The sequence below is a fragment of the Lontra canadensis genome, unplaced genomic scaffold, assembly GCF_010015895.1.
Source record: "Lontra canadensis isolate GAN:19392208 unplaced genomic scaffold, GSC_riverotter_1.0 scaffold45, whole genome shotgun sequence".
Taxonomy (NCBI): domain Eukaryota; kingdom Metazoa; phylum Chordata; class Mammalia; order Carnivora; family Mustelidae; genus Lontra; species Lontra canadensis.
The window spans coordinates 7,895,492-7,906,989 of NW_022631039.1; the positions used below are offsets into that span (position 1 = coordinate 7,895,492).

The 11,498-nt window shown below is 53.4% G+C and overlaps 1 protein-coding gene across 1 annotated transcript; it reads right to left on the reverse strand.

The window, feature by feature from the left end:
- Positions 1–708: 708 nt before the first annotated feature.
- Positions 709–7,021, reverse strand: AP1S1 (adaptor related protein complex 1 subunit sigma 1). The gene is made up of 5 exons (XM_032872524.1): positions 6,913–7,021; positions 4,922–5,100; positions 3,931–4,039; positions 2,747–2,884; positions 709–1,500 (listed from the first exon to the last, which is right to left on the reverse strand). The coding sequence occupies exons 1-5, from the start codon at positions 6,913–6,915 to the stop codon at positions 1,453–1,455; spliced, it is 477 nt and encodes a 158-aa protein (XP_032728415.1). The 5' UTR covers positions 6,916–7,021; the 3' UTR covers positions 709–1,452.
- Between the last annotated feature and the right edge of the window lie 4,477 nt (positions 7,022–11,498).

The following is an 11,498-nucleotide window of genomic DNA, read 5'->3' on the forward strand; positions in this document are numbered from 1 at the left end:
CCACAACACTCCTCGCCTCCTGTTCAAAAGCCAGGGTGGTGGAACCGCTTTCAGCCGCATTTCAGAATAGAATATGGCCCATATCTATGAAGAAAGCCCAAACTGCACTTCCAGCCTAGGGGGGATGGTGGTGGTGGCCGGTGGCCCGTGGCGGTGGGTCCCTAGGCCACTTAGAAGCTTCTTCTAGCCATGACCCTCCAGCCTCTTTGGCAATACTGGTGGCTCCACAGCCCGATTCCAACCTCACCACTCGCCTCTCTCCCCGGACCCCTAAATTCCCTGGTCTTGTGTATTTCACAACATACGGGGAGGAGGGGCCTCCAGCTACAGAAACACCCTGCTTTCAGCCACTCCTCAACCCTTTGGTAAGCCCAGGAGTGAAACCGTGTCCCCAGGAGTTGCTCGGAGTTGCTCGTCCCTGGCTGAAGGTGACCGCGGAGCTGGAGGTACCAAGTTCAGAGAGGCACTGAGCTCACAAATCCGATTGGAATAGGGGAACTCAGCACAGGTTAAATTTTCACTTTGGATAAACGACGGATGTATTTTCATAGGACCCGAATCCTAAAAATATTCATTATCATTCAAATCAAACCAGAGGTCCCCTATGTGTTTGTTTTTTTCCCTTTAACGCCAGCAATCCCAGTTCCCGTCCCCTCCTGACTGATCCCAGGGGCCCTTCCTTCCTTCACAGAGCCCAAGCAGACAAAGTCCAGAAACGCTTTTCCTTTTATTTCAGAGTAAAGGAAATAAAGTCAGATGCTTCCCACACCCCACCCCTTAGCTCCTCTCTGGAGCTTAGCTCCTGCCTCACCCAAAACATGGAGTGAAGGAGGGACAGTCTCCCGGAGAGCCTGCCCTTCCCCCAGCCCTCACTTCCCGCAAAGTGGCAAGGTTAGAAAAAAATTAACCATGTTGGTCCTCCCCTGGCACTGGACAGAGTCCCCACGGTGGCGGAGGAGGAGGAGGGTAGATGAGGGGAAAGGTCTTCCCTTTCAGTACTCAGAAATTCCCCCCACCCCATCCCAGGCAGAGGGGCTGCCCTAGCTGGCTACTGGGGCAGGGTGGAGGTAGGTTATGGGGCAAGGGAGAAGAGAAGAGCCCTGAAAACCTTTTCCCTTTAACCTGACGTATTTATATATTTACAGTTATAAGGGAGGGGAGAAAGTCTGGGGTAACATTAGTTCTTCAAAGGCAGGGAAAGAAAGCCAAATAGCACCCCCATTTTGGTCACATTTTCCTACCTCCTAGCTCCTAAAACCTTCGTTGGGGAGAGGGGAAAGAGGAGATAGAGGTGAGGGAAGGAATGTTTGAGGGTCCTGAGCCCACAGCTCACTCCAGAAGAAGGTGAGGCAGCAGAAGAAGGGTGGCTGGGTCCCACCAAGAAAAGCGGCACTTGTGCCCTGCCTCTCCACCAGCTCCCCACAGCTCCACGGGCCCAGGCGGGGTGGGGGGCTATGCCAGCCCCATCTCCTCCAGCACACTGCGGGGCGACTCATCTTCCTGAGGCAGAGACAGACAGAGGGTGATGCAGAGACACCAGGAGAGGCAGACAGGGAATAAGGGAGAGGAGGGTGGGCAAGACAACGACAATCATGAGGTGGGGGGGGCACAGAGAGACAGGGGGGGGGGGAGAGAAAAGCCAATGTGAGCTCAAAGCTGGAACAGTCTCCAGTCCCGTCTCCAGGGACCGGCCCCTAGAGCCAACTGTGTTAAGTAGGGGTTCCAGGTGGGGTCTGCCACCACCCAGAGAACCCCAAACCAGAAGCTTGGGGAGCAGGCGGGCTCCATCTCTGAGGCAGAAGGGAGTGAAGATGGGACTGAGGGGTGGGAACCCTGCTTTCTGGAGGCTGGGGGTTCCAGATGGTTGGGTCCTTTGATTCAGAGTGGGGGCAGGGAGTAATAAGTTGGCATCAGGTCCCTGAGGGAAGGTGAACCAGACTGCAGAGAAATGAGTCATTAGGGTCTGAGCAGCGCACTAGTAACAGGGGTGGGTGTGTGTGCCAGGGCACATGCATGTGTGTCTGTGTGTGTGTGTATGTGTGTGTGTGTGTGTGTATGAAGGGGAAGCTGGACCAGTGAGGTGCTAAGTTCAATCCTGCCCTTTCTCCTACTGCAGAGATGAGCCCCCATCTCTCCCCCTCCTCAGAGCCAGCCCAGGCCAGCTTGCTTGTCATTGCAGATTCTGGTGACTCATCTCCCTGCACCAAGTCTCAGCAGTGGCACAGCAGAGAGGGGGCAGGCAGTAATGGGGTGAGGGCGGGGGCGTCAGAGAGCAGAGAACCAACAACCGGGCACCCTCTACCCCAACCCCCAAATCCCCAAAACCCCTTGCTTCTGAGGAGCAGAGGCTTTTGGGTGTGTGTGTGCTGTTAAAAAAAAGGGGGGGAGGGGACCCCACCTCCATGAGACACCAGGGAAAGAATTACCTATCATGTGCCCCTCTCCGATTCCCTAAGCAACCCCAAATGCCAAGAGAAGTATGGGACCAAGGAGATCTGGCTGGGACAAGACACCCTGGGTCTCGGGAGAAGGTGGCCTGCCACCCTGAACTCCCACCCTGAGCAGACAGTCAGCGCTTGAGGGCAAGCTGGCCAACCGGGCACCGTGGGGGCCAGACACCACAGGGAGGGAGCCTCCCTTGGCAGCCAGAAGGCGGCAGCTGTGGCTGGCAGGTGAGGTGTCCAGGGAAGGAAGGGCCCCCTGTGCCATGGCACTCTTCCTCCTCCTCACTGTCCCGGGCCCATACCTCCTGCAGCAGGTCGGCCTGCTCGATGGCCTTCAGCACACTCTTTTTGGAAGTGTCCTGGACATCACCCCCCATGAGAAACTCATCCAAGATGAAGTAGGCCTTCTCAAAGTTGAAGATGATGTCCAGCTCGCACACCTGGGGGGGACGGGGAGAAGGCAGAGTTGAATGTCAAGGTGCGTTCCCCCCCCCCCCGCGCCCCCCCCCCCCCCCCCCTTTTCTTCTCATGGCACCACAGTCTTCTTTGTGACCACTGCTCCCACCTCACGCTCCTGCCCCAGGCCTACAAACCCCCGAACCCCAAAGCCTTAGTACTCGGTTTAACTTTTCTTTCTCCTTGTCTCGCCTCTTTCTCTGTGAACATGAAAAATGAGTTGCCCTAATCTACCCTTGACTGTGATTCCTGTTGCCTTCCCCCCAAAATCTGTGTCATTGTTTCCCACCAGGGGCCGGGCTAGCCTCCCTCCCTGGGCGCTACGGGGCCAGGAAGGAGGAGATTCTGGATCATGGGTGGAAAGATTTGAGCGCCAAGCAGGGCTCTGCCACTACGCTGCTAGACGGACATGACATTTCATTTCTCTGAGTCTGGTTTCTCATCTCAAAATTGAGATAACACTACCTACTCACAAGATAAAATGAGGAGCAGACACGAGAGCCTGAAAGCACTTTGTAAACTGTTAATTTGGAATACAAATGAGGGAATTATTACTTCTCCCCGTCTTAGGTCTGAGCTGACTGTCCATGCCTGGCCTATCCCCGCTCTCCCCCGCCAATCAGTAAATCCAGACTTGCTGGGCATGGGACCCAGACATCACTAATTAAAAAAAAAAAAAAAGAAAGAAAGAAAAAAATCAACTCTCCAGAAAATTCCAATGCACAGTCAAGGTCAGGAGCCACTGATAAAATCTGAATGTGGGCTCTGTCCCTTTGTGAGACCTCAGAGCTCAGCTCTAGATGTACTGAGTGGCAGAGTCTGGTGCATACCGAACCCCACCCCCACCCCGCCCCCGGCTGATTAAGGGATATGGCGAATAGGCTTAAGCCTTAAAGAGGGGAATTAATTACTGTTCTCACTGTTCCAACTTGGCCTCTCCCAAACCTTCTAGGCAGAGACTGGAAGGGTCCCAAGGTTTGGTAGAAAGAGAGGACTGCTGGGGACGGACAGGGCAGGTGGGGAGACTTACGCTGCCAAAGTACTTGTCCAGGAGCTCCACGTACCGGTGGATCAGCTCCAGTGTGATGAGCTCATTGTCTTGGCCTTCGATGGCGCAGCAGAAGTAGAGGCTGGCGTATCTGCGGGCAGGGGCACAAGCGGGGTCGCTGGAGGGGCTGCTGGGCCTGCTTTAGGACCTAGGCTCTGTGCACCCAAACCTCCCATTTCTTCTTATTCCCAGCACAGGGTCTGTGTTCCTACTGGACACAGGAGGGGTGGCCCCAGGGTATGCAAACAGTAACAACTCACTCTGCCTCTTGGTGGCTTTCACAAGACAGAGGCAAACATGCAAGCTCTTTCCCTCTTGCCCTCTGACCTGTTCAGTTTGACTCAGCAAAAACCTGAGCCAACTAATCCACATGCTCAGAGAAGGAACTGGACAGGGGTGTGTGTGTGTGTGTGTGTGTGTGTGTGTGTGCGCGCGCGCACACGCGCACACATGTGTTTGGGGAGAGGCGGTGCAGGATCTATTATTGTTGAATGAGGCTGCAAGGGACATGTGTGATGGACAGGATAAGGCCTTGGTGACAGAGGCAGGTGTCAGGAATGAGTGAAACAAGTGGGGAACTAGAATTTCTTCCAGGTAAGTTTGGAGAGTAAAGGAAGCTGGAGTTCCTCAATGCCCTCCAGATGGCCTTAGCTCCCAGTTCTCCCTGACCTTATTGCTCAGACATTTGAACCCACTGCCAGATCACCCTCCGGCAGGGTCCAGACAGCTATGGAAAGTACGTGGCGAGGGGCGCCTGGGTGGCTCAGTGGGTTAAAGCTTCTACCTTCGGCTCAGGTCATGATCCTGGGGTCCTGGGATCGAGCCCCGCATGGGGCTCTCTGCTCTGCGGGGAGCCTGCTTCCTCCTCTCTCTGCCTCCCTCTCTGCCTACTTGTGATCTTTGTCTGTCAAATAAATAAATAAATAAAATCTTTAAAAAAGAAAAAAATAAAAGAAAGTAGGTGGTGAGTCACCTCTTATAGACGACTTTGAGATCCCTCCACTCCAGGAAGCTACACATCTTGGGCTTGCGAGCCAGAACCACCTGCATAAGCTCCCGGACCATTTTCTTTCGTTCCTTGTCTGATGTGGCCAGGTACCATTTCTGCAGCCGCAGCTTCCCCTGCCGGCTGAACAGCAGCATGAATCGCATCTAGGGGCAGGGGGCAGAGCTGAGGGTCAGAGATCTGGTTCTCTGAGTTTGTTTACTCCAGAAGCACAGCTGCGGATGCGTCCCACAAATGCCTCTAACTCTTCTCTATTCACAGCTCCCAAGGGTTTCAAACATCAGTCCTTGCTGTCAACTCTGGGTATGCCCAACCGCAGGTGCCTTTCCTTCTGGGGCATGTCAGAGCTTTGGAGTCTGTCATTTGGGTTCAAATCCTGGCTCCGGTAGTGGAGAAATTTGCCTTGGGCGATTATTCTATGTCTCAGGGCCTCAGTTCCCTGGTCTGTAAGATGGATGTAATAAAAGTACCTACCTGTTTGGAGGGATTAAATGAGTTGCTATACGCATTGTGCCTGTCACATGGTAAGGACTGTAACACCTTAAGTGTCACTATTATTAGTCCTTCCCCTCCTGTTTCCTACTTCTCTCTTCCAAAGGTCAGTAAAATGCCTAGTACGGTGACAAGCAGCTCATAGCTGAAGCCACAGAGATGTCTGCTTTCTTCTGTAGTCCCTCTACACACCACCATGCTGAAATGGGGTATTTTGTCTCTCCAGAAGCTACCTCAATTCTCCACCCTATTCCTAGCCATACACCCTTTCGGATGTCCCCAGTGCACTGCCCTCCAGCGCCAGTCGTATGCCCAGGGGTAAATTCCACCCTCTTCTCTCCTCAGCCAACCAGGCCTCTGGCCACCCTCAGTCCTGTCTTTCTTCCTTTTAGGGTGCCTCCAGCTATGCACCCACTCTTCTCCAGGTACCAGGTGACCGAAATTAATTTCCCTGTCAGTTCCTCGGTTAGGACACCGCCATCCTGGGTGGTTCCTGGAGCTTTGTGGAACAAAGTGCATGCTGAGTAGAGTGGGGAGGAGTACACAGCCCTCACTACCCCATGTACCCCCAGTTTCCCAGTTCCAGGGGGTCCAGTCTACACCCTGGAGTTACCTCCTTCTCCCTGCAGTTCTCCTCTCCCTAGGCATTACCAGGGGCTGGAATCCGTGGGTGTTTGAAACCGGACTTGTTTAGGAGATTAAATGAGAAATCAAGGGGGGTTTGGTGGTGGGGAAGGGGACAGGCTGCTAGCGTGGCAGTAGGGCAACAGAGGGGCACAAGGAAGCCCTTCGCCTGAGATTGGGGGGCGGGGGAGCGGGAAGCCAGCAGGAAGACGGAAGGCCTGGGCTCCGGAAAGAGAATGGGATGGGGGGCAGAGAGCCAAGAGCACCGGAGCCGGGGATCTGAAGCCTGGGTCCCGGAGAGCAAGACCTCGAGCCCACTTGGCTTTCCCACCTCACCCCAGCCTGTAGGCGAGCAGAGCGATAAACCGAGGCAGGACATCCACTCCTCGGACCCGGAAACTCTCCCTTCCCACACACCGCTTTCCCCGGGCCCGCCGTTCCTCTGCGCTGCACGGGAACAGGGTCTTGGTGACCGGCCAACCCCGCCGCCTCCCTTCGCCGGCAGGCCCCCGCGCCCCTCTTCCTCGGGCGACTTCCTGCGGCAGTGATCGGGACCCCCTGGACCGCCACCCGCGCGCTACCCCCGGCTCGGGACGCTTCCGCCGCCCCCTAGTCAGCCCCCTCTCGCCCCCCAAATGCGCCCATTCCTCGTCCCTTCTCCCTAAAGCCGTTTCCAGCTGCTCTTCCTTGCGAGGCCGTCTGGCCCACCCGCCCGGGTAAGCGGGGCCTCCGAGGACCGGAGGAAGAGAGGGCGGCCCCCACAGAGGGCGGCCCGCAAGGACCCCCGCAGGTGCAGCCCACGCCCCTCGGTTCCCCCTCCCCTCCCTCTCCACACCGCCTACCATCCTGCAGCCTCCGGCTCGGCGCGTCCCTCTTCGGCCACCGTACGCGCCAGCTCCACTCCCTTTCTTAACCTATCTCCTCTTTCCCTCCCTCTCGTTTGAAGCCCCGCCCCGTCCCTCCCCGGCTCCGAGGCCCTTCCAGAGGCGTACGGCGCAGGCGCCAGCTCTGCGGGGCGCGCGGGCGGGGCTGGAGGCGGAGATGCGGAAGCCATGGCAACCAGGTCCTCGACTTCAGCTGTGAGTAGCTTTGTCGTCATGGTAACAAGGCCGTCTGGTGGGCAGGTTGGAAGATGGGGGAGGAGGACAATGAGGTCCTCGCGCTTCGGAACCTTGGGGGGAAAAGGCGGGAAAGGGGGTGAGAGGTGGAGGGGACGACTGGTGGACTTTGTGGGGAAACAGGGAAGACTGAGGGGGGCGCGGGGGCGATGGAGAGGGCGCAGGGCGGGAACTGGACGTGGGGAAGGAGTCCTGACTTGAGGGCTTGAGGAAGACTAGACAAAGCGTGGTAGTGGTGGAGGGGGACGGGGGGGGGTGTGACATAAATATGGAGCCCAAAAGAGAGATGTACCGAGAACCTGCTCGATGCGGCACCTCCCTGAAGTGAGGGAAGTGTGTAGGTCATGGGGGAGATGGGAGATAAAAAAAGGGGGGGGGCTGATAGGAAAGTGATGTGCAGAGAAGGGAGAGGGCATGAATGAAGGCAAAACGGGAAGAAATACAGAGCATCTTAAAAGGGCAGCACGGGTCGAAACTGAAAAAGGACAGATGTAACCGGGACGCAAGGGCAAAGATGAGGCTGTGAATTAGTGAATTAGATGAGGCTCCTCGGCCTCGGCGTGCGCGTGTGAGCATGCGCACCTGTGCCTGCGTGCTTCCTCGCGGGCGAGTGAAGCAATTGGCAGGTCGGGGTAAGAGAAGGCCTTCCCTTTTGTCAAGTCGAAAATGATGTTATTATTTCTGAATAGCACTTGAAGCAATCGTCGCTAAAGCCTCACCCGTCTCCATTTTATGCTCTTTTTTTTCTTACTCTTGGATATGAATTAATATGCTATTGTCGCAACAACAGGGGGCCTAATTCGCCTGGGATACGGTCTCGTCTCTGACCCTTACTGGATGTGTGGCCTCAGATGAGTCATTTAGCCCTCAGTGTCCTTATTGGAAAACTGAGGATGGCCATACCTGCTTTGCAGGGTTGTTTTGAGGCTGTACAGAAAGTATCCAGCACATGGCCAACACTCATCGCTATCCCTGCTTACTTTCTCCCTTTCTCAACTTCTTGCTTCTACTCTTTCTTTTTCCTCTTTGTCAATTCCCTTTCTCCTCTGTGTATACCTTCAGCTTACCAGTGATGTAGACATTGGTTGGACTGTCTTGTTTTTTTTTCTTTCTTTCTTTCTTTTTTTTTGTTTGTTTAGGTCAAAAATAGATCAATCAAGCCAGCTGTTGGCGTTAGGAAGGGTAAAACATTACAGAGTGAAAAGAGGGAATGGAGGTGGCATAAGGAATGAAAGGATAGGTGCGCCTGGGGTGGAGGGGGAGAGGAAGGTTGTAGATAAGGAAGTAAAGAGCCGTGAAGCAGAGAGGTAAAGCAGTGAGCTGAGCAACAGCTCTTGGAAATTTGGAAGCTCTAGAGATGTGAACTCCTACACTCCTTGGAAAGCTGATACTTTCTAGAATTCCTTGTCCCAATGTGGTATGCCTCACTGCAGAAAAGAGGATTCAGGAGAGAATTGTTAGAAATATGGGTTTTGCTCTTGTGGAGTCCTACAGTTCAGGTGATTCAAACCAGTCTGAAGACGGTGGACTGGATCTCTTTGCTAAACATAGAAAATCTGAGTTGGTGGATCCAATTTGGCTTGTGTCTGCAGAGGAGTTCAGATTTGAGGCAGTGGGCAGTTGGGAGTGGTTATGGTTGCCTGAGTTGGTGGATAACTTGGTGAGAATGGTTTTTAAGAAAGTTAATCTTAGGGCGCCTGGGTGTCTCAGTGGTTAAGCGCGTCTGCCTTCAGCTCAGGTCATGATCTCAGGGTCCTGGGATCGAGCCCCACATGGGGCTCCCATCTTGGCGGGGAGTCTGCTTCTCCCTCTCCCTCTGCTGCTTACCCCCTGCTTGTGCTCTCTCTTTCTCTCTCTCTGTCAAATAAATAAGATCTTAAAAAAAAAAGAAAGTTAATCTTATAGTAAAACAGGGGACAATTTGAAAGGATAAATGGAGAGTTGGAAGATCATCTTTGGGAATCCAGGCACAAAGATGAAATGGAGAGGGGCAAACTGGGGAGATGCCTGTAATGGGCACATCAACTGATATGGAGAACTCATCTATTTCATAAAGAAGAAAGAGGAAAAGTCAAAGATAAGTCTGGAGGGTTAAAGGGGAGATTGACCTTCGTAAGTGATGACGTTTGTATTGTCACCGTACAAACCATACTGACACCTCCCCAAGTCTGTCCTCTTCTGGTTGTAGGCGGTGGTTCCTGGGGTGGTTGGAGGGGTGGCCTGAAGTCTTTCATCTCTGTGAGTTTATGCTGTGTACTTCTCCCTGTTGTGATGCCTTCTACACCCATTTTTTTTTAAGATTTTATTTATTTGACAGAGAGAGATCATAAGTAGGCAGAGAGGCAGGCAGAGATAGAGGAAGGAAGCAGGCTCCCCGCTGACCAAAGAGCCCGATGCGGGGCTCAATCCCAAGACCCTGAGATCATGACCTGAGCCGAAGGCAGCAGCTTAACCCACTGAGCCACCCAGGTGCCCCCTCTGCACCCATTTTTTTAAAAAAACATTTTATTTATTTGAGAGAGAGAGAGAGAGAGAACAAGCAAGGGGGAGCAACAGAGGGAGAGGGACAAGAAAACTCTATGTTGAGCGCAGACCCCAAGGTGGGGCTTGATCCCATGACCCTGAGATCATGACCAGAGCCAAAATCAAGAGTTGGATGCTTAACCAACTGAGCCACCCAGGTGCCTCCGCACCCATTTTTTGCACATTCTTTGAGTAGTCCATAGTTCCCCAGTGATGTCATTTATAGCCATCTTTGGTTTTTGTTTGTTTTTAGATTTTTTATTTATTTATTTTATTTGACACAGAGAGAGAGATCACAAGTAGGCAGAGGCAAGCAGAGAGAGAGAGGGAAGCAGGCTCCCTACTGAGCAGAGCCCAATGCGGGCCCGATCCCAGGACCCTGAGATCATGACCCAAGCCGCAGGCAGAGGCTCAACCCACTGAGCCACCCAGGCACCCCGACTTGTTTGTTTTTTTAACTGAGCAGCTTGGACCTTACCATGTACTGTTCCTAAGAGTCTGGACAGTTAGAATACCTTCTGTGGTAGATGTTTGCCATTCTCTTTTGCCTTCCGGGCTCTAACCCTACTCCTAAGGTTTAAGGAATCCCACCTTATGAGTCTAGGGGGAGACAGAGCAACCCCCCAGTTGCATGTGTGGCAGTTCACAGAAGCGTGTGAAGCTTCCTGACATTCGCTTTTGTAGCCTTCTTTGGGGCCACACCCTTGGCATGCCCATTGGATTCGTCCAGTCCACACATCTGCCCAGACTATGGACTGGGAAGGAATGAGGTGATGGAGGGGAGGTAAGTAAGACTCTGGCAGAGGGTCAGAGGATGGAAACTTAGGGCGCCAGTGCAGCGGCACCAATGACAGTGTCCTGTGCCCAGGGAAGATCAGGGCACGGGCACCGGTGTGATTTGGGGGGCGCTGTCTGTAGTTCGAGATCACTCTCTGGTTCTCTGGCTCTCCTGGCAATTCCCTAAGGTTCCCAGTTTCCTTTGGTGCTCCCCTTAGCTAGAGTTGGTTTCCGTTCCTGGGAACTAAGGACTCTGGTAACCTTGGTAAGCATGCCGCATCGTCCACTGGCTGTACCTGTAAGCCACCTTGTCTCTCTCACTGGATTGGAAGCTCCTCCAAGGATGGAATCTTATTCATCTCTTCTTTCTTCCCGGCATCCTCCCGCATAGTACTTGTGGACTGGCATCCATTATGATTGGTACCCACGCTCCTCAGATCCAGATGTTTCCATCTTCTGATCCAACATATGCTACGATCTCATTTTGTATATGGTGGTAGCATGTCCAATATAGTGGTTACTTCTTATGCTGTTTCTACTGTGTCCAGCACGGTGCCTGACAACAGCAGATACCCAACATTGGTTGAATAAATGTACACGGGATCCCCCACTCAAAAATTCCATTATTGGGGTGCCTGGGTGGCTCAGTTGGCTGAACATCTGCCTTCGGCTCAGGTTATGATCCCGGGTCCTGGGATTGAGCCCCACATTGGGCTTTTTCAGCAGGAAGCCTGCTTCTCCTTGTTCCTCTGCAGCTCCCTCTGCTTGTGCTCTCTTGATCTCTCTCTCTCTCTCAAATAAATAAAATTTTTTAAAAAGACAGAGATCACAAGTAGGCAGAGAGGCAGGCAGAGAGAGAGAGAGGGGAAGCAGGCTCCCTCCTGATCAGAGAGCCCAATGCAGGGCCGGATCCCAGGACCCTGGGATCATGACCTGAGCTGAAGACAGAGGCTTTAACCCACTGAGCCACTCAGGCACCCCAATAAAAATTTGTTTTAAAAAAGAAAATT

Bases quoted from the DNA above. Each gene is read 5' to 3' on its own strand.
- AP1S1 (XM_032872524.1), bottom strand. The intron at 4,040-4,921 runs GTGACTCACCAC...CCCTGCCCGCAG, and splicing joins CTCAAAGTCGTCTATAAGAG to ATACGCCAGCCTCTACTTCT. The intron at 1,501-2,746 runs GTATGGGCCCGG...TCTCTGCCTCAG, and splicing joins AGGCCGACCTGCTGCAGGAG to GAAGATGAGTCGCCCCGCAG.